The sequence below is a fragment of the Miniopterus schreibersii genome (genome assembly GCF_964146895.1).
Source record: "Miniopterus schreibersii genome assembly, chromosome: 13".
In the NCBI taxonomy this organism is placed as follows: domain Eukaryota; kingdom Metazoa; phylum Chordata; class Mammalia; order Chiroptera; family Miniopteridae; genus Miniopterus; species Miniopterus schreibersii.
The window spans coordinates 28,228,060-28,251,393 of record NC_138113.1 but is presented as its reverse complement, the minus strand read 5'-3'; the positions used below and the strand labels follow the sequence as shown (position 1 = coordinate 28,251,393).

The 23,334-nt window shown below is 38.7% G+C and overlaps 1 protein-coding gene and 1 pseudogene across 4 annotated transcripts in view; one reads left to right on the top strand and one right to left on the bottom strand.

Annotated features, from left to right (window-relative positions):
- LOC308566540 (ankyrin repeat and SOCS box protein 3) overlaps positions 1-11,426 on the top strand; it is a 63,075-nt gene extending 51,649 nt beyond the window's left edge. For all 3 annotated transcript variants that reach the window (XM_081156947.1, XM_081156949.1, XM_081156948.1), the window contains 2 exons: positions 1,972-2,105; positions 9,680-11,426. In XM_081156947.1, the coding sequence (XP_081013073.1) occupies positions 1,972-2,105; positions 9,680-9,867 (322 nt within the window). In that variant the 3' untranslated portion in view covers positions 9,868-11,426. The remainder of the gene's footprint in view (positions 1-1,971; positions 2,106-9,679) is intronic.
- A 7,329-nt stretch (positions 11,427-18,755) lies between these two features.
- Positions 18,756-21,663, bottom strand: LOC308566029 (Fanconi anemia group B protein pseudogene; annotated as a pseudogene). The gene has a single exon. The product of its transcript is annotated as a Fanconi anemia group B protein pseudogene (transcript).
- Between the last annotated feature and the right edge of the window lie 1,671 nt (positions 21,664-23,334).

The following is a 23,334-nucleotide window of genomic DNA, read 5'->3' as shown; positions in this document are numbered from 1 at the left end:
GAAAAATTCTCCCATAAAATTCCGATATGCTGTTAAAGTGGATTTTGGTTATATCTTATTTATTTCACATGTAAGTCTGTTGCTTGATCTTTGTCAGGTAAATTATGAATGTCTTTCCTAGGTATTTTTTGTCTTAAACGTTCTTTAAAAATGTATCTGGCTGAGTAATTGCATATCACAATATAATCTACAGAGTTGAAATATTTTTTCAACTATAAATGCAAGACTAGGTGCCTCCAACCGAATGTAATAAGTAAGTAATAGAAAGTAAATGTCATCCGTGCATTTAGTTGATTAACTGTCACTCACTTATGATTGTACAGCTGCTTCGTACAACATAATGGTCAGTGTAATACAGTAACAATACATTTTTAGTGGCATTATCAGCAATGGCAAAATTAGTTATGTTATCTAAAGCTATGTAAACAGATTTATTCCTTGTGTGTGTGTTTAGATAACTGAAAAAAAATGACTTAGTATTTGGTCCCAGTGTGGCTTAAAGCACATTAATGCATAAAAATGAAACCCTTAAAAAAGAAATAAGGGACCAAGTAACCTTTGGTGTGCAGTCCCTAGAAAGTCAAGGAGATTTTTTTTTTTTGCCTTTGAATATACTTTATCATTTTATTTATTCTCAGTATTTCTTGATAAGTTGTGATTCCATTGAAGGCCCCTGAGAAGTAAAATGTTTTCCCAAGGCATTTGTGCAACACCAAGTTCTTTGTTACAGAGAAGTTTGCATATTATAGAATTAAGAACTTGGGAAATGATTTTCATACTCTGATCAGTCATTTCAAAGATACTTTGACCCTGAATTACAAAAGGTTGTCTTTGAGATGACAAGGTTGGAGTATTGTTCAGTTTCTTTTTTTCTTCTATTTTTTCCCCTTCTTTAGTCCTTGCTCAGTAATGAGTCAAAGAAACAAACCAACAGAAAAGCGACCTTGGAAAGAACTCCTTTGTTTGAAGTAATTACTGGAGGCCCTAATCATTTGCTTTTCTTCAGAGTGTGATGGTTGGGGAGCATCTGACTGAGTATAAGATGGGTGATCTTGTTAGAATGGATAGTTCTCTTTAAGCTTTGACTGCATTCCATGTTATCAGGCCTACTGAAAATTTCAAACCAGTTCTAGTAATATCAAACAATTATATAACATTTTATAGTTTTAAAAGTATGTTTACTATATTTTGTCATATTATTTTCACGATTGTCCCCTGAAATAGGTTAAGTATTATTGTTGTCTTAGAGGACTAGGATCCAGGGCTTAAAGAATTTCAGCAACATACTTGTAAGTAGTGGAGGTAGTGTTAGAAACCAGAAACTTTCCTAGACCAGTGCTCTTCTGTTAGGATTCAAATGATTGTAAAATTTGGGAAAGTCTCTTGGGTAGGTTGGTAGGAAATGTGCAATTATTTTGTAAAAATAGAGGGAGAACTATTTGTCTTGGACACTTTCAGCTCTTAGAGGCGAAACTGATTCTGCTACATCCTTAGAGCTGGATCTGTAATGCAGAAGGTTCTTAGAGAACAGTTGTACCTCCCTGGGAATGGGGCAGAAACAAGCCACCTCTCCTGTACGCTTAGTTTAGGGATGGATTTGGGTGTTCGGGCTTTATCCTTTCAGGACTGTTAAGCAGGATGGTCCAGTTGGGAAGAGATAATGGCAAATCCCCCTTTTCTTGACACTGCTGCTGGGGAACAGGAAGGAATGTTCCTACCCTCTACAGGAGCAGAGATTCTCTTGTCATCTATTGGACAACTGCACAGAGTCAATTCAGTTTCCTGTAGGAACCTGCAGGCTATTATTCGTATCCACTGAACTTACCTCTAGTTACCTGAATATTTTCTATGCCCGTTTTCTGTCTGCCTTCCATGTTAGGGTGTTGTAAGAATAGGTATGTGATGTTTGTTTTCAGGATGAATTCTTGATGTGTTTTGTGCCTAATGTGTGTTAACATCTTGCTAATACAGGATTGACGCAGTCAGCGATGACGCCCTGATCTTCACTTTAGAGTTTACTAATTGGAGGAGACTTCCTCCAGCTGTTGAAAAGATGCTCTCTGCTCGTGCCTCAAACTCCTCTTGGGCTCTACAGCAACATATTGGTAAGAAAGTACAATTTTTAAACACACTTGACTACGTTTTCTTCTTTTCCTTTTCTAGCTATGTTGTAATGTTAAGTAATAAGAGTTGTTGGGGAACATATTAAAATGGGCATCATTTGCATTTTCTCTGTGTGGAGAAAGGATGGGACTGTGAGGGAGGATCATAGTAATTTTTGTCACCAAAAATCATATCTGATTTTATATGTTTAGCCTAAGGAGCATATAATGAAAAGGAAAATGTACAGATCATGTAACATAGAAACCCTCATCTGAAACCTATATGTTCATATTAACCATTGCTACCCCAATAAATTTAATAAAAAAAAAAGAAAAGGAAGTATTTACTGATATTTTTATTTAATGATATTCTTTTATTTTTAGTAAGGATTTTATAAACAAAAGTGGGTCCTAAAACTCTTGTTAGTGAATATTTAGTTTGTCAGAAAAATGCTACACTTAATTTTCCTTTTCAGGGTGTGTTTGTTTTTGTGTTCTTTCTTAAATATTTTATTACTTCTAAAAGGAAATATTACCATCCTTTATTTCTACTGAATGTATGCTGATGTGTTGGTATAATATAACTATGGAGCTGAGCTTGGTGAAAATTCTGTGAATTGATATTTTATATGACTTTTAAAAGAAATTCTCAACTTACTCTCACTTATTAAAAAGTTTTGAAGCCCTGGCCTGTGTGGCTCAGTTAGTTGAGCATTGTCCTGTGCACCAGGAGGTTGCTGGTTCGATTCCTGGTCACCGCCACATGCTGGGGATTCGGGCTCAATCCCCGGTAGGGGGCATTCGGGAGGCAGCCAGTCCATGTTACGCTCTCACAGTGATGTTTCTCTCTTCTCCTTTCTTCTCTAACAGTCAATAAACTGTTCTTTAAAAAAAAAGGTTTTAAGCTAATTAAAAATTAAAGAGTAGAAGATTTTACCACAAGGAAACGAGATTAAGCTAAACATAATATATGCAAAGCATTCCTTTTTTGTTATTCAGATTTATTTTACTTTAACTACATTTTGTTAACCAGATCATGTGTCTTAAGAAAATTATTTCTTCACTGCTATTTTTACATTAAATGTAACTCTGCATAAAACATGTTGAATAGGCTTTTAACAGGTGAACTTATGCATATGTAGAAATGTCTTATTTCTTGGAAAACTACATTTAAGTAAATTTTCTCAATCAGAAACAGACATTTAGGAAAATATGCTCTTGAACTAAGGTGTATTCACACTGTTAGAGAGGTTTCTGTTGAAGACAAAGTAACCTGGAATCTGAGCCTTCTAGCACAGAATTTTTTTAATGGTAATGTTGGAAAACTCACTTGCCTGCGATTCTTAATGTTGAGAATTACGCCTGCTTTTACTAATTATGTATCTTCAGCAGCAGAGAGCAGTTATCTATTCAGAACAGATAGAATAGGGCAATGGACTTGGGAACAAAAAGTCAAAAGAGGGGAGCATATGCCAAATGGGGAAATTATTGCAGCGTATCAGTAAAGATATGCGAGAGTTTACTCTGAAGACTTTGACATACGGCAGGTTTGTCCAGATTAAGGTAAAAATTGTGTATGAGTACATTGCCCTGCAACAGACTGGATCCATCAAGGGCTTCTTGTTTAATTAGGCACTAGGTAGAGCTTGTGTAAGGCAATAATCATTATCTCTTAAGAGGACATTATTTTGGCTGAAGAGTTGCAAAAGCTTTTCTCAGAGGGTATTAATGCAGCTAGTGCTTTTCTGGTCTGTTTCTCTAACCAAGACCTCCCTTCTTGGTTCCAGTTCCATAGATCCAACTGCCTTTTGGATATTTCCACTTGGTATATCCCACATTTTGATATATCTAAAATTTGAACTTGTAATTTTTCCTATGAGCCCTGCTGTTCCTCCGTTTTCTGGTTCCGAGGTGAGATTGTTTGAGAGTGCTGTTTACTAAGAAAGTGAGCTGTTGCTGGCAGCCTTGGTGTTCAACCGGGATGACTTTGTCCCCCTCCCTGCCAAGGGGTATTTGGCAATGTGTGCAAACATTTTGTGGTTGTCACAACTGGAAGGGGTGCTATTGCCATCTGGAGGATAGAGGCCAGACGTGCTGCTAAACAGCCCCTTACAACAGAATTATCTGGCCCCAAATGCCACTAGTGCTGAGGCTGAGACACCCTGATCCACACCGACTCCCATGTTGTCCACTTCTGAGGTCTTTTATTCCTGTCCTGGGAGATTTTTTAACCATTGTGGTTGCAGACTACATAGGAGAAGTTGTGATTTCCTCCTTGTTATATTGGTGTTTCAGGGTGTTCTTCATTGGCTCTTCTTCTGCTGATGATAAGAGCATTTCAGTGCTGGATTTTAGAATATGGTGAACTTAATTTTCCTTTTCAGGGTGTGTGTGTTTTTGTATTCTCTCTTGAGTATTTTAGTGAGGCTGGAAGTAACCAGATTTGTCTTCAGAAACTTTTCTTGATCAGAAAGGAAATGTGTACCCAGTAAAATTTACTGACTGTTGTAGCTTCAATAACAATTTTTAAAATTTTTTCAATTCAGTTGACATTTAGATCACTTTAGAATAGTTTCAGGTGTACAGCATATTTAATAATAATTTTTGATCATATACCTTATATAAACCTCTTAAAAACATCAGTTTAACTACCACATAGCAGTTGACTTAATAAAAAAAAAATTCACCAATCCCTGGCCAGCTCTCCAAGATCAAATCTAAGTATTTAAATTCTTATGGATAAAAGCACTTGGCTTTATTTAGTTCACCCCGAACCTTTAATGATAAAATATGTACAATTCTATCAAGAGTGTTATATGGCTCTGGATTCTACAAAGGATCCTAAAAATGCCCCAGGAAACTCTTGATCTATTTATTTCAGCGTTCCTCTGCTTCGTTCTAAAAAGTGTTTAAAACAGTTTATAATGTAGATTATCATAAAACAGTAAAACAAGTTAAAAGTGGAAGCAAAAGAAAAATGAAAACTAAAGGTAGGGCTGGATATAAAGTGGGGTCAGGGAAAGCATGTCATGGTAATCTGACCCTTGTTAGGCTATAAGTTTGGCTCTGACTGAGCTCTCTAGTCATTGATGGTAGGTTACAGAGTTCAGAAGATAAAACAAACTTGTTGCTCAGAAGTAAAGATATTCTTGGATATTGTATTGAACAGATTCCTAGACAATATGTTGGTAATAGCCGTGGTTCTTGGGATTTTATTTCACCAATCTTCAGTGCATGTGGAGTGTTGCTATTATACCAAAGCATAATTCAGTAAAAACAGTTCTTCAGTGGTCAGTACAGTGTGGTCCAGGTGCTCAGGTCTCTGTTGCTCTAACTTGACCAGGGCTAGACTTATACCATCTGGAGGAATGGACAACTTGTGGGCACTTTGAGCAGTTCTTTCTAAATATTGTATCTCTCAATTCAATTTTTAACAATAGTAGTTAGCAGTGAGTACAGGATTATACTACCTAAGAGTACAGTTATTTTGTGTTGCAGACTGAATTGAGAACATTTTTAAGAGATAGTTGATCTTTAAAGTAGAAGTAAAAGAAAAACAAAAAACAAAGGTTTATCTGTCTCAGGCTAAGTATTCTGTTGTGACACCCAAGGAACATTATGAGGATTTCTTAACTTTGGTGGGCTGGGCAAGTATCCACAGCTTAAACCACCAGTTCCTTTGAAGCTTTGAGCAGTGCTCCTAGTTTTGAGCAGTGCTCCTTTCTCATGTACTCTTCAAGATAGTGGTAAGTACTGTACACAAAGCTAACTACATGTGGCTGAAATAATATGAGGACAATGTGAAACACATTTCTCGTTAGCAAATATTGTTGAAAGAAGCATGAAAAGCTTTGCTAAAGAGTTAAAGAAAACAGTAAAAAAATAACCCTGTGGGTAGGAAGTATGATACTAATTTGGAAGATGATATATATTATTTATAACATGTCTCAGGTTAGGGTATTTGCTAAGATTCTGTTTCAGTAAGAAAATAGTTAACTTTTCTGAGGGCCACTAAAAGAAATATGTATCAGAAAGGATATATTTGCAGTATTAATGACTTTATAGAAAATACGTTTTTTGGAAAAGCTCTGTAAGAATGACTTACATTTCAGTAAATGTAAGGAAATAGAAATAATATCATACATTAAATGAGTTTATTGCATTTTTAATAGGCTAATACGGGAAACCTGAGGAGTTAAAACCAGAATTGCATGAAGTAATAATGTGGATAGTTTTATAAAAACATGACCTTTAAAAAGTATATTAGAATCTTGTAGTGCTTTGCATTGAGATGGGGTGACCATGATTATTACATGTACAGAGGCTTGCTAATTATCTTGTCACACAATAGATAACAGAGCCCTTAAACTTAAAGATGAAGCATGTTCTTTTGTGAAATACAATTATTCCAGTTTTGTTAACCTTTTTTTTGTCCCCCTTGGTGATAAATAGCCATCAGTAGCATGAAATCTGGTAAATATCTTTTAAGAATTTTGTTAATTTAAGGTAAGGATGACATTTTAACTGATTTCTGAAAGAAACTGCTATGGGGAAATGATTTTGAAAACAGATATTATACTTCTTATAACAAGGATCCTATTTGAATTGTCCTGTCAGTACAGACAAAAACTAACACAATTGGATAATTCTGTATAAGAATGAGATGCTAAAGGTTGCCTGTCTGCTAATAGATCCATAGATAAGCCAGGTTTAGCATACTAAATTGAAAATGATAGTGGGTCAGAAAAGTACCTTAAGGTCTAGCATGGTTTCAGACATCAAATTCTAAGCTATGACCAGTGCCACAATCCAAGAACAGAGATTTATTTAACAAATTGAACTCTGGTTTTAACAGGTTTTTGTGAAAGTGCGTTTTACCTACACCTGGGCTTTTTTATACTCTAAATTCAGGGCATGGCTCGATCTTCTCAGCCCTGTGGCAGCACATCTGGAAATGCTGTGCATCGCTGAAACTCTCATAGGAATTCTGTGCACTTTGAAATACTGCATAGATGATTCTAAAATCTCCTTGCTCACTAAGATGGCACTGATGGGTATATTATTACCTGTGTTAATAATCTGCAGATGAAAGACTTCTTCATTCTTCAGTTCAGATGAATATGGCTCTTACCTCTAATTCTTCAGCCAGCCAGTGATCCGTTGTGCTCATGGGGGGGCAGGGGGAGGATCAAATGGGTGCAATTAAAGTTGGAGCCAGTATCTGAAAGAACTATACTCTTTCCTTTTTATTATTAAGTGAAAATATCTTCTGAAAGTTTCAGTGGTTTAGAAGATGTTAGAGAATTATTTTGGGTTTATCACAGTTTAAAGAATCTCAGACTTGAAGTCAAATCACTTGGCTCTGGTATTGGGTATGTTGTTGATTGACAGTGTCAACATGTGCTGGTCACGTAAACTGTCCATAACAAATGCGTACTGGTTCAGTTTGGCTTGATTGAAAACGATTAAGCTTCCACACATGTATCAGCATAAACAAGCAAGTGGCTTATTTAGCTTTAGAGATGGGGCTATAGTGGTGTGGTCGGATGACCTGGAGAGGCTCATGAGCACTGCAGAAGGTTGCAGGGCAGCCAGAGGTGCTCTCCTCAGTCAACCCGAGGCGTTTGTAAGTGAGCATAGTCTCAGATTGGAGGAGCTGGAAAAGAATTAAAGGTCCCTTATCTCTGAGTGAGCAGCTCTTCTCTGTGCTGCACAGCCATCCTTTATTTTTATTCTGGGTGTGTATTAGGGATCTATATTAATGAGAATGTGCAGAATGAAGAGATGTCAGTTTAACAAGATGCACATTAAACTCTAACTGAATATAAGTGAAAATTCTCCTAACGAATTCCTCTGTCAGTCTCACCCAGCTATGCCCATGGCATGCTCAGTGTTTGCAGCTGATAGACCACTCTCTAGTATGCCAACATACCTCTTTCCCTACCAGTTGAGTTGTGTGCTTACCAAGAATCAGTTATGCTCATTCCAAAATTTTTATTACATTTGTGCATACCCAATGACAAATGACCAATTATTGTTCCTGCTCTCAGTGGGTAAGAAGGCTTCCGTATGTGTAATAGTGGAACATAGTCAGCTGACTTGTTGAAGTTGAATCTGCTCATTCCTTTGGGAAACTTGGGGGTTGCAGTTCTCTGTATGTATGCCTACTAATCCCTCCAATGCTCCTTTTACCTGTGTTTTCCCATCTTAGAAGTGAGAATGATGATTCTCCCTTTCAGTTTACAGAACAGGGTAACATTTAAATGAGATATGGACATGAAAACACTGGAAATATATGTGCTACATATTATCGATGCTGTAGTCTTATTTATAATGGGGAGTCTATGACTTATGGTTTAAGAAAATACTCATCTTTTCTTAGGCTCAGGTTTTATGTACAAAATCAGATAATTCTTTTGCTTTTCTTATTTGGCATTTTGAAACACTGTGGTTGGAGGAGTTTCCCAAGACTCTGAATAAACTAAACTAAACTCAAACCAATAAGTTTAAACTAAATTGTAAGAAGATGGATTAACTTCGGTGATTAAGAAGATGTTGAATATGTTAGAGAATTAGTATGTCCCGGGCCCTATGGGGAATTACAGTTTAAGAAACCTTTGACTTGAAGTCAGACCATCTGGTCTGGTATCAGCTGGTCTCTTGATAATATTTATCTTTGTTGCTGTGATCCTGGTCTGTTAATCATTGTTACAGTTCATGGAGATTTATATAAGATGTCTTGGGTTAATAAAAGGCATTACATTTGATTCACATAAAACCACTAGCTATTTTTAGTACTCTCAGTTTCCATGGACATTAACTTCTTTAGTTAACACTTTCCATCATGGAAAATGAAACTACTATCGCATGATTCTCCTTTAATTGGTGATTAGCCTTTGGCAGCCGTGGCTTAGTGTGTGTACATTTACACGCACGCTTTGGGGTCAGATGCACTTGAGTTTGAGTCCTAGGTCTACCACGTACTAGATGTATGACCTTTGAGAAGTTACTTAAACCTCTTTTTAAGCCTTTGTTTTCTTTCTAAGAGCATGGAAATATGTAACTCATAGGGTAATGGAGCTGAAAAGAGGATGTGTGTGAAGTGTAGATGGTACGCACTTTTCTCTTTGTTTCAATTTTGAAATTTCATCCTACGTCACGGGTAAGAAGAAAACTTTTGTAAGCTACACATTTATTCACCTAATGCGGTAGATCTGGAGAGCATTTGTAAAGAAACAGTAAAGAGGGATGTAACATTTGCTGCTATGAGCTGTCATTTCTAAGGTCAATTCATCCATTTCTTAAGTGCCAACTGGTATTGCCAGATCTTTAGAATTTGAACATTTAATTTTATATGGATATTGACTTTGAATGTGTGGCCAGCAACCGGAGGGAGAGGAGCCAGGTAAAGGCTGTAAAACAAAGTTTATTATGGTTGTCCTGGTCCAAGTAACCTTTTAACAGTAAGTCCAAGTAATATATCACTTCCCTTTACTATAGGGAGTTGGGGGGGGGGGAAGGCCTTTACCTTAATGTTTAAAAATTTCTCACCTTCCCTGTTTGGTTTGTTTCTCCAGCTGCTGTTCCATCCCTGACCCACCTTTGTCGCCTGGAAATTCGGTCCAGTCTAAAACCAGAACACCTGTGTCAGCTGCCACTTCCCAGGAGCCTACATAATTACTTGCTCTATGCAGAGGTTCTGAGGATGAATGAAGTTCCTGAACTGGCCGTTATTCAAGATGGAGAAATCAGCGAAACTACTTAACACAGATCATGTCTTAACTCTGAAAACCACCAAGTCTAAGGGCCATGGAGTACAAAGTCTTCATGGTTTTACAGTCACAAAAGATGATTTTTGTTGGAGTAATTGGTTAGGTGTTTTGGAGGGTGCATTAGTTTAATGCCACTGGGGGCTTCCTGTAAAATATATTGTAAATGCCACTTATATTACTTTCGATTTAGCACCAGCACATTTTGTTGTGACACTCATTACCTAACCATTTTTGCTTTACTCTGTTAAAGAACTGCGGTGCTGCTGCTAGTGCTCAACGTGGCACATTGCCACTCGTGATTCCATGCTTAGGGCTACAAGCTCAGAACGGAAGACAAAAGACTTCACTGGAAGTGTATACACGGGGGAGTTGAATCTGTTGTTTTTATTTTATTTGGGGTTGAATATCTCATGTTTATTAAAGAATTATATTCTTATCTCTTAATTCAGTCACTTTTAAGAAGAATTGATACTGACACCTCACGGGTAAACTCAGGAGAAGATTTAAAAAAAAAAAAGAATATAGAAAATGAATCATCTTGCTGCTGTTGTGTTTTATTTTTGTTTTTTCTTTTTCAGTTGATACTCTGTTTGGCTAAAAAATACTCTATTTCTGCAAAGGCAAGAACAGATCTAACCTCAGTTGAAAAAGAAAATTAGGTTGGTATTGGGATAAATGAGCATTTTGTCATATTTAGGATACTAATCAGGAGACTGGGAGGAGCAGAAAGGTATGTATTCCTGTGTCACTTAGTATCACATCAGACATTCAAGCTCCATTCAGCCTCCAGATCAGAGGGCAGCTTTGATCCTGTGAAGCGATGATTCCCAATTCTGTTAATATTATAGTGTTTCTCTTTTTTATTATCTAGATAGGTTATCAAATAGTCCATGAAATTCAGACCTCAGAGTCCTAGGTTAATGAGACACCCGCCGCCTCATTGGTTTTACAGCTGCGCCGTCTGAATCTTAGAGTCGGAGGGGACTAAACGGTGGGTCGCGTGAGCTACGAGAGGAGGCTCTGGGGACCAACCTGGAGAGAGGTTATGAAAGCATTACCACTGTGATAGACAACTAGATGGGGTCCAAGGGAGGGCAAGTCTTGTGTCCTAAGGGGACCCTGTGGGATGGGTCAGCAGGTTTATCTCTGATTGTCCTTTGCTCTGTGATAAAAGCAGCAGCGAAGGCCGACCAAATGGTGGAGCCTTTGTTAATGTCCAGACTGAACTCGGCGCAGATGACAGCTATAGCTGCTGCCTATGGCATGGAGACAGAGTTTGAATGTGGGTATTTGGGCAGACTTAGGGTGGATATGGAAAACCAGGTGGAAATTCTGGTACTTAATTTAATAAAATTCCAAGAATGTATGTACTATGTAATATTTTTTAAATGTCTAATCTTTATTTTTCCAAATCCTAAGTGTCTGATTTTTAGCATGATCAGTTTTTTCTTAGGGTGAAATGTACATAAAATGTTTACATTTGAGGGTGAGTCTTTTCATGTGTTTTTGTTCATGTTCATATATGTAATAAAAATTCAACTATCCATAACTTATCATCGAGCTCTGATCCTTAAAAACCTGAAAATTAATATTTCAGAGACATTTAAAAGCCCTTGATATTAAAACAAATGATTTTACTTACTGTGTATAATATATCTTTCAGACAATTAAAAAAAATATTTTATTTATTGATTTCAGAGAGAGGAAGGGAGAGGAGAGAGAGAGAGAAACATCACGGATGAGAGAGAGTCATTGATCAGCTGCCTCCTGCACGCCCCCAACTGGGGATCGAGCCCACAACCCGGGCGTGTGCCCTGACCAGGAATTGAACCGTGACCTCCTGGTTCATAAATCGATGCTCAACCACTGAGCCATGCTGTCCAGGTGTCTTTCAGACAATTTTATAATAAAATATTTATGAGTTTTATAATCTATAGGAAGGAGTCAGTGAGAAATCTGAGAGTATCTAATGGTGAGTTAGAGTTACAGTTTCTGATGAAAATGGTACATCTAATTAGTGAGACCCTTAGGCTCTGCCCTACATGCACAGTGCTTCTTTAATGCTCTTTAACACAGTGAGCCTAACGAAGAAACCCGTACAGTAGGTCTCTAATGGTGGTACACATTACCAGCGCAGGACACAGATCAGCTGTAATGACAGTTGCCAAGGGTTCACCCTTCCTTGATCCGATGTTACCCTTTAATTATATTTCCTGCTGATCCTTCCTGTTACGGGGTATCTTTCTGTCATCATTTGATGTAAGAGTGGTAACCTGAACACTTCTTTAAATTTTCCTCTCCCTTTCACAGGTAACAAGTGTTGAAATGCAGCTTCCTGGTGGCCCAGCTTCCCAGAGATCATTTACACTCCTGTGTCCCATGATCACCTATGACAGATAACCCTTGATAGGCAGTCTAAGTGTCACGTTTATATCACATAACCAGTTGATTTCTCTAACTTTAAGTCTGTTCTTCCCACCTAAGTCCAGCTGTAAATCTGTGTGAAAATTGTGATGTTTATGGATCTTTAAGTATTGTTTCAGGTACAGTTTGAAGACAGGAGTATTTTTTATTGATTACTCCCTAAAATTCTGTAATTTTGTTGGGCCTCAAAAGCTGACAAGTGAAAACTGTAATAAGAGTATAAGTAACCGTATGTCATCTCTGGGACAGTGGGCTCGGTGGTTCCATCAGCATGGAATAAACAAAGAAGTTGGAAAATTTCCTCTAGAAGTTTGCCTTTCACGTTGGTTGTATTCTGTATTCTCAGAGGTGTATTTCCTTCATTATATTTCTTAATCAATCATAGGAATGAGTACATTTGAAGAGGAACTGACTCTTGGTACAGTTACATCACCAGCAGGTGCCTCAAGTCTATTTTGGAAAGACCTGAAATGGTGAAAGTGGTTACAGGGCTGGTAAAGTTGCTAATAATGTGGCCATTTTCAGTTTCATGATCATTGTTTTTAGATCTAACAGTTTGGGGGAATGACCAGGAAGACTGTACACTGTCTTCTAATTTCACAAGGTCATCTATATAAAGCAGATGGAAGCTCAGCCCACTGGCTTCATTAAAATACTCAATTTAAAGAGAATTTCTAAGCCAAAGGGGTCTCTAAGCTTCTCCTGTGAGCTGGGAGCATCATAATAGCACCTTCGGTACTGTGAGTTCCCCCGTTTCCTGTACCTAGAGCACTTGCCTCTTCCCACCTCTTACTCAAGTAGCCAGTTACACATAACTGAGGTATCAAGACTAATGTGTAGCTCGGCCGGGCGTGGCTCAGCGGTTGAGCATCGACCTAGGATCCAGGAGATCGGGGTTCGATTCCCGGTCAGGACACGTGCCTGGGTTTCGGGCTCCATCCCAGTCGGGGGCCTGCAGGAGGCAGCCGATCAATGACTCATCATTGATGTTTCTATCTCTCTCCCTTCCTCTCTGAAATCAGTAAAGATATATTTTTAATAAAACAAACAAAAGGAAAAAGACTAATGTATAGAGGAGAGCCCAGACGAAGGGATTGCAGCACTCAGGGCTCTGTCCGACCTGGGTTAGTGACTGGAAGGTAGCTAATGTTGGGGGGCCTGCCCCGGGGGAGCGCTGTATTCTGTGGCGCTAACGGTGCCCTGAGTGTTCTATGACTCAGGGAAGTATGGCCCATGCTTGAGAGCTTAGAGTTTCACAAATATGATTTTTTAAGTGATTAAATTTAAAAAATGATTTTAAAACTATCATGCTTTTAAAAATCATGGTAGTTTTTGAAACACACTTTCTGTTCTTTTTCATTTTTTAACAAAACATTTAAGGGAAATTTAATATATGCGCGTGACGAGATTTCGTGTTTTGCTCTTTGATTGTTTGTTTTTCTCTTTGAGGTAAATTAGTCTGTTTATCGTCAACTGTATTGATTGTTGTTACTAAATGACAGGTGTTTATTAAAACAATACCTTGCAGTAAGTCAACTGGTTTTTGTTTTGTTTTGTTTTGTTTTGGAGTCAATCAGCACCTGTGGTTTTAATGCGACAGGGAACAGCTTATGCTTGGTATTTTTGTCACATACTGATAGAAAAACATATAGCCTTGTTTGCGACAGCATGTCCATAATTTATGCTGAGGGGAGGCCAGTAACAATTATATTTTTTATGGAAACATACACTTTGGGCACAGATTTTAAGTACATATCTTCTGCGGTTGCTTTAGTGAATAAAACATTTAAATTTTAAAGAAAGGACACTTATTAACCTGCCCCCACGCTAGTAAAAATCTTTAAAAATTTTTCCTATAGCAGTAAGAATAATAGCACATTTTAAGTGTTTCTTTTGAAAAGAAAATATATTTTAAAACTCAAGAGGAGAAAAAGGAGGAAGGGAGATGGAGTGATAATAATATCCACCCACTGTTGATGTTAACTTATATGTTGGAATATTTTCTTAATATCTCTGGTTTAAAAAAAATTCTGTACACAAGTTTGAGGAGTGTATTTTCTGTCTTAGTTAAAATCAAACCACCTTTACAATTTTGTAGTCTGATGAAGCCTTTTCTTTTTTTAATTATTTAAAAAAATTTTTTTAAATTGAATTTTAGAGCAAGAGGGAGACGGAAACATCGATATGAGAGCGAAACATCAGTTGGCTGCCTCTTGCACACCCTGTACCGGGGATCGAGTGCAACCAGGGCTTGTGCCCTGACCAAGAATTGAACGGCTAACCCTTCAGAGCCACACCGGCCAGGGCCGATGAAGCCTTTTCTTTATCCTGTTAGTGATACCTGTAGCCAAGGTCAAGCCATGGTGTAGCACAAATTCTGAACTGGTAAGAGTGACAAGTAATGAGGCAGTTCTGGGTTGATTCCCCCCCCCCCCCTTAAAAATCTGCATAAAGCAAGTTTGTAAAGAAAAGAGAATGGAGGTGATACCTTTGTGCACCTGCGCTAGTCGTCTGGCCTCAGCCCAGGATAGTCCTGCAATTGCACGTCCTTTGCATAACTGTTACAGCTATGTCTGGTACGTATTTTAAATGCAGGGATTTAAAATGCTTGTGTGGCAGTAAAGGTGAGCGTCCGCGTGGTTTTTCTGTCTCTTGCCTTCTTTCTCATGCGCAGCACTAACGGTAAAGAGGGACAGGCGGTAATTGTCCTTGGCGCACTGGGACTTGTGAGTAGCATCTGCTTGCGTCTCTCACCATCCAGTGGTCAGCATAAGCTTTTCACTGCCCTCCTATGTGTATGATAAAAGTCTGCATGAGTCATTATAAGGTGCTAATTCACACTTTTTTTAGCATGATGGAATAGGTGAAGAACGTTCTGCTGACTAAACGTGACTACGGTTTGAATGATACAATTAAAACGGTATAACAGTGTGAGGTTATTACAGAATGTTGGATCAGGTGATCTGTGTGGAAGGTAACAATGCCAAACCAGAGTGGTTCCATAAATAGGTACATTAGTTAGTAGTGGTATAGTCTGGAGTTTGGTTTTGACACTTAAAAAAATTACTTTGTTTTAAATAATAAAACATTTAAGTTCTTATGGTTTTCATCTTGCTTGTAATTATTTGGTGCTATTAAGCCCACTTTTAAATGTCGTAGTGTGATGTTTGTTTATGTATATTGATATAAATGCATACTTACTCTTTTTTATCTTTTTATTATGGAAAAAACAGAATCGTATAGTGAACTTTCATGTATCCATCACCCAACTTATTTCCTATCTCTCCCCCCCTAAATTTTTTCCGTCCTGTAGCCATTTTGAAGCAGATTCCAGACATACCGTCTGTAAATATTTTGGAGTGTATATCTAGAAGTCAAGGATTACTTTTAAAAAACGTCACTATACTACCATCATTACATTTTTCTTAAAAAATCAATAATTCCTTAATATCAATATTGCATATCAACAATGCAGTCAGTATTTACATGTTTTTAATTGTCCTATAACGTTTTAAATGGTTTGCTTAAATCCAGGTCAAAACTACCACACAATGTGATTTTTTTTTCTTTGAATTGTTCGGTTGAAGATACTAGGCTATTTTCCTGTCGAGTTTCCCACAGTCTGGATTTTGCTCTTTGTATCTCCATGTTGTCATTTAACATGTTGCCTGTTTTTTCTTTCATTAGTTGTATATCCCTGAATAATAAATTGCCTCAAAACTTAGCAGCTTAAAAACAATAATTAACTTTACCGCACACAGTGGGTCAGGAATTCATTAGTGGTTTGATGAGTGATTCTGGCTTAGGATCTGTCGTGAGGTTGCATTCAGACTGTGAGCTGGGACTGCCGTGGGCTGAAAGCTTGATTGGGGCTGAAGGATTCGCTCCCAGACGGCTCACCCACGTGGCTGTTGGCTGGAGGCCTCAGTTTCTCACCACGTGGACCTCTCCATACAGCTGCATGAGTCTCCCTCACACAGCTGGCTTTCCCCTGAGCAAGGCGAGTACCACAGTGCCTTTTATGATGTATTCTTGGAAGTCACACGCCATCATTTCCAACACATTCTATTAGAAACGAATCCCAAAATACAGCCTATACTCCAGGAGAGGGAAATTGGGCTCCCCCTTTTTGAAGGGAGGAGTGTCAAGTAATTTATAGATGTCTTTTTAACTCATCACACTTTTACTTCCTATAAATTGGCAGGTGCGGACAAAGACTGGCTACAGAGTTTGCAGCGCCCATTGCCAAATGAAAATGTGGGACTCTGTTCAGATTTCAGGATGGGGACAGCAGAGCATTAAACACGGGGCCCTTCTCAGCACAGCCCTGTGACTGAAACCCATGAAACCAGCCCTGTATTTAGAGGCTTGGTCAGATTCAGATTTGACACATACGCTTTTTTTTCCTTACGGTACTGCTTGACAGGTATACTTGACCTCCCCTAGTGATGTTAGGAGCCATCGGTGATCATCGACTACATCTATTAATTCGTTACAGTTTTACCTTTTTTATAACCTGCCATACTTTCAAAAAGAGAACGTCCCTTAATTTACCCTAAGGTCTGGTGACATACAGGGAAAATAGTAAAATGCTTGATTCTTTTGGATAATAAATTGATTCTCTAATATCCTTTAAAGGCGATCAGTAGTATTTTTTAGTACTAAACAGGTTTTTGATACATTCTAATCCATTTTAGTTACCCTTATCGATATTCAGATTGTCCCATCTTCAGCAATTAACTAGTCTCTGACAGCTTTTTTGTTTTCTGGTAATAAGATATTCCAGGTTTATCTTGTATATTACCTTCCTCAGACCTGGAATTGGTTATTTTCCTCAAGAGCTTTGTTTACTTTTTCAGAAATAGTATTATATTACATATTTTACACACATACACACAAACACACACAGTAATCTTGGCATTAGGAGTGTTCATTTCAACGGGTTTAATCATTGTTCAGTTAACAGAGCTAAGAAATAAGTGTACATTCTCTTCATATTGATCCTTTAAGTTCAGGACTACATTTTAAAATTCAGCTTCAGTGATCTTGCGTCTGTGTATTTCCTTTATATGCTGAAAATTCTTCTCAGTGACACTAACAATTGCCCATTTGTTTTATATGAGATTCACACACAGTAATCTCAGAATAACAATCTGTATACTACCAGCAATACTAGTGAAAATGGTTTAAAATCCCCTCCCCATTCTTTTCGTTATTTAGCTATATTTCACTAGGGGTGTATAGTCAAATTGCTGTGTTTTAACATCACTCGAGTGCACAGGGTTATGTGTTTCATGTTGTCTTTTAGAAATTCTCTGGAAATTAAATTCTCCCCCTCCAAAGTTTTTGCTCCTGCCTTTTGTAATTGTTTAGGGACTTTTCTGAACTAATTTTGGAAAGTCTGTATTTTTTGTTGTGTATTGCCACTAAAGTCTGCTTGGTTAGCTTAGTGGTCAGCTAACGATTGAACAGAGATTTTTTTTTTTAACCACATGGCACCAATCAGCCTCCTAGTCTTTTTTGACTGGCTGTGTGAACGTGTTGGGACACACTTTCAACACTCATCCGCCCAGTGACAACTCTGCAGTCGCCTTCGCTTCCTGTTGCCTGAGTATGAGCTGGGGATGGAGCCTAGAGCCTTCAGGTCTTCCTTGAGCATGCCCTGGGCGTGCGCACAGCCTCTGCATATGGGTGACTTCCTGGATGCCCAGGTATATGTCAGAGCTTTTTAAAGTCTCTATGGATATGTTATTCCCCAGAATTTCCTTTTAAGCTATTTAGTTGGTCTATTATTTGCCCAACTTTTATCCACTACCTCAGACAGCTTCAAAGTTAAATACTTTCCTGTACTTGTTTTTGACTAACAACCCTGGTAAAAAGGCTTTTCACAGTGTGGGGAGCTCTGAGGTCAAATGCAGACATCCTTGCAAGGGAGGTGTTTAAGGGAACCGTGAGGTAGGCCAGACAATGACAGTTCTGGAATAAGGCCCCTGTTCTGCTCCCTCTGGCTGTTGCCAGGCTGGTGGATTTTACCAGGAATGTGGGCTACTATTTCTCAGGGTTACAGCAGAGCTGGAGACTGGGATGTGGTTAGGGCGAGTCAAAATGCCATAAAGCCTCGCTGTTGTTACTGAGATTCAGCCATTTCTCTTGAATAAATGCATCCCATGTTCCTATAAGGCGTTGGTTAATCTCCACAGTTCTGAAAAAACTTGATTCTGACTATTTTTGTCAGTTTTCTTGCTTTTTCGGAGGAGAGAATCCATACTCCTGGGAATACAACTGATTCCACCTTTGAGCTATCCTAGCAGGTGACAAGTGGAATAGATTTCAGCTATCCCCACCAATCCCAACCCAAATCGAAGATTGGCGAGCAAAATAAATGCTGTTGTTTTTAATCCATTAACTTGGGGTAATTTTTATTTATTTTATTTTATTTTATTTTATTTTTAGCCTCATTTTTTATTTTTACAAAGGAGTCATATAATGTAAAATAAAAACCAGTGGAACCAAAATGTTCTAGCAGGGAAAAATATTTTAAAATACAATCAAATTGAGATTATAATTATTGGCCACTCAGTTTTTGTGCAGCAAGGTCTGATTTCAGCTGGACCTCAGCTAACTTCAAAGTCATTTCTCTATAAAGGGCACCACTCACTTTTAGGTCCGTCCCCAATGTTTGCTCTTCTCTCTGAAGTTCTCTGTAGGGATGGATGTTTTCTTGTCTGTCTGATAAAGCAGCCAGACCACCACTACTCTTTTCTTTGCTTGCTTCACACCTCTGCTCCACGTTGTTTTCAATCTTAACTAAGACAGAAGAAAGAGAACCAAGGATAACCAATTCCTTCTCCAAAGTTAATGCCAAATGATCACTTAGGAAATCCTCACTTCCTGATTTTAGATTTTTGAAGAAACAGGTTACAGGGAGAACTCTGGTGAGATTATGAAGGCACTGGAATAAAACTGTTTGGTTCCTGGAATAGACTATTAAGATCCCTTCAAATGATGTCCTTTGCTTCCAGTGGAAGAGTGTCCCATACAAACTTTCTAACCCTTTACAAAAGCAGATTTCTGGAAATTCTTTGATTACTTCACATTTCATGTGTTCTAAGAGCCATGCCTTCATTGAAGTCAGGGCGTATCTGGGTGATGTGATTTGGAAGCAAGTTTTGTGCAATGCTGCAAGAAGTGCAAAGAGATCTTCCATGTGCTCCATAGGTTTCTTTGGAAATGCCACTAGGTATTTCCCATTTGAAAAATCTCCTAGACTTAAGAAAAGTCTGCCACACGGAACAAAACGATGTTGAGAACAGTTACCATTTTCCCTCTGTGTAATTTGTAGCAGCACAATGCAGCAAAACTGACTGAATACTAAAAGCGGCGAAAGAGATGTCACAGCAGTGATCATCTGGACGAGCTCTTTCTCAGGCGGCTGTCCACAAACAAAGCTCTCCTCTTCCTCTTCCTTTTCTTCCTCACCACCAGCCAACTTGATCCTTTTTGCCTCTGATCCCACTGCACATGGCACTGAGCAGGGCACGGGAAAAGAGCCCCTACTCAACTGGATCACCCTATTTTGACACTTAATAGGCCAAAAGCTACAGCCATGGGGTTCATCCATTAACAACGACAGAGTCACCTGGTTCGGAGACAGGTTCAAAGATGTGGTTTTCACTCCAACAACCAAGTTATCGTCTATTACACGATACCATATCTTCTCTACTAGCTGTTCTGAATCTTCAGAACTGCCTGATAAGCTTTCATCACAAGTATGAACAGGATTTTCTTCTCCACCACAAAGAGTAACAAGACATTTCTCCTCTGCAATTGATATAGTATCATCTTTTCCTTGAAGCAGGTTCATTAAAGCTTTGTAAGATTTTAAAATAACTTTTTCCTTAAGCAAAAGATGCTGCTGTACTTCCTGAATAGAAGCCAAACCAACTTTCACTCTTCTTTCCAGAGCTGGAATCACCAAATAACGATTATCTTGTTTGCCTTCAAATAAGTCATCTTCATTGCAATCCAATGTTTGACTTGAATAGTTTATGCTGTCAAGATCCGTTATTTGAAATGAACTCAAGCAATCTGAAGTTAAGGAGTCCTTTAAAAGCAGCAGTACTTGCTCTGTTCCAGTTCCAATAAAGTCATCTACGAGCACCGAGCTAATTTCTTCCCACTTAGCAGCAACCTGAAAGTTCTTTTCCCAAACGGCACAAGCGCTGGACCTAAATGACACAATGAAAAGGCGGTCTCCTCCTGAATCCATAACTTGAACTGCACAAGGATCTTCGAATGGAAGCTGGCACACGCTTTTAGGAGTCCCATTTTGGAATGAAATCAGCTGATTCTTTCGAGTAAGGGCAATCAGAGACATTCTTAGCTCGTTATTGACAAACTCAGTTGCACAGACATGCACGCAAATTATCACACTGCTATAAGCGGGAGGGATAATGTATGTATCACTTACGACTTCTTCCCTTTCAAGGAAGCACACACAAAATCTGCTGTTCCAAACTGCATAATCTGATTTTGAAGGCTTTGGGGCACCTTCTTCCTCAGATAAATAACATTTCTTTTGTCCTAATAAAACCATACCTAGATTTTCAATCTCCCCTGCCCACTCAATAGAGGAAAAGTTAACAGACACAGTAATAACTTTGCCAGTTTGGGGAGAAATATAGAAGAATGACTTAACATGTTTCCATATAATTAAAGGGCCATTAAAGACCCTTAGGCCATCCTTCAACTCATGGCCAAGTCTAAAACTCAAACGCTTTTCAAATTTATTGGTATTGTGAAGCAATAGTAGAAAATATTTGAAAACATTCTTTTCGTTGCTTTGTATCATAACATAAGGGAGGTTCATTCCAGTTCTGAAATCTGACACACAGCTGCAACATATAATTTTTAAATAAGAGTTTTCTTCCTCTATGCTAAAGGATCCGGTGGACTTCTGAACAAATGCACTTGTTTCTCTGTCAAATACCATTCTTCTGACGTGCAATATGGGTATTCCTGCCGGCCCTTTCTCCGCAAAGTTTCCTGTAGACAACTGAAAAGCAAGGACTTCGCCATTATAACACAAGAGCTTTTGTGGTTTGTTCGATGTCATTGCCTGCTTGCTTGCTTATTCCACAGTATCGAGTCTTCGCGCCGGTCCAATTTTCAAATGCAAATTGATTCCATTCAATGTTTTTAAACCTCCGCGAGCCAGTCCCGTGTCCCGCAGCCGCCAGGTCTCGGAAGCTCCACCCGCGCGGTGTCCGCGTCCCCGAGGCTCTGAACCTCCCGCGGCGCGCTGCATCCTGGGAAGGCCCGGCGGGGACGCTGAGCGGGCTGAGGAGGCGGGGCCTGGGGGACATGGCGACAGCCAATGGCAGGCGCAGCTCGCTCGGGCGGAGTTCCGCAGGGGACGTGCCCTCCCGCCCAACTTGGGGTGATTTTTAAAGCAACAGTACCTAACATTAAGAAGTGCCCATCACCCCGTTCAACCCACAGTCAATGTTGTTTCAGCTACACCCCCACCCATTTCCCAACTATGAAGCAGGTTCTAGACCTCCTACCACTTCTTCCCTTCTTACATAGACTCACAAACACTCTTTCTAAACAACATAAACACAATGCCTTTATTACACTTAAAGTCCTTAATAGTATCAAATAGCCAACATTCAACTTTCCCTCATTTTCTCATCATTTTTAAGCAATGTATTTGTTTGAATCAGGATCCAGTTTAATTTCATATATCACAATGAGTTAGTGTGTCCCTTCGTCTCTTTTGAAAGCTATAGGTCTTCCCAACATTTTGAAGGACCTGCTTTGTACAAGGGCTGTGCAGTTTGTAAAGGAAGATAGATAGCCTTAAATCATTTAGTGGGAGAAAGATACGCGTACACAGACTATGAAACAGTGTGATGTGATAGGAGCTGGATGAATAAATTGTTGGGAGATCTGAGAAAAGGAAGAGCATGCTGTTATCATCAGGTCTCAATGACTGGTGTTCTGAGAGGCCTCTGCTGGGCAGAAAACAAAAAAATAGAGGACACCCTCCGCCAGCTTCCAGAGGACTTCACTGATCTCAAGACGAGTGAGCCAAAGGGATAGAATATTTTTATTTTTATGCTTTTCCTTAGAACTCCGCTTGAGATTATTATTGATCATTGCAGCCAATTTGAGCTTTCGTTCTCATAGTCCTTAGTTCTTTATCTGCAAAGGCTCCTAAGATAATTTGTATCACACACAAAATTACTGAGGAGTCCTTTAAAATTGAGATTTTACTCTGGGGGAAATGGATGTGAGAGCAGCTTTACTATGAAAGAGTAATCATAAATAATTTAAGTGTGATTCAGGCAGAGAGGGGGAAGCCTCAGCAGGAGGAATTTTTGCCCATTCAATATTAGTGGTGCAATTTGGCAATGCAAGATCAGAACTAAGCTTTATTGTTCCTGTTTGCAAAAAGTGCAAGTAATACTGGTCTTTATAATCCTCTGACTAACTCTCCAGAATATTTCGAGATCTAAATGAGATGCTTTTAACTGGTTCAGAGGGCAGTTTATTCATTTTGTTCTATTTTAATCCCCTAATGGCCCACTGCTGGAAATAGGGGATACTTATGACCTGTGACTAATACCTGTAATTATGATGGACAATGACTTTTGTCATTTAAGAGCTACTTGAGGAAGGAGAAAGACCTTCAATGATCAATAGGGCTTATAAAAAATCTAATAAACTGCTATTATGCTTTAGTAATAAAAATGTAATGGCTTGTTAGACATAAAAATTGCATGAAATTTATTTAAAGACAATTTTGGGGTCAGAATGGGAGATTTACACATGTAATTATCCTGTTGATCAAGGTGAAAATGAATAACCTGCTTTTAGTAAAAAATCTAGAGGGCATGCCTACGTTATTCTTTTTACATTTTATGCGGCTGGGGAAGTTTTAGATAATTGGTGGTGGCTGCAACTTCAGAACAATTATTTATGGTGAGAGCGTTTCTTTGCATATGGTTCAAATAGGGTAGCTTTGGAGGGGG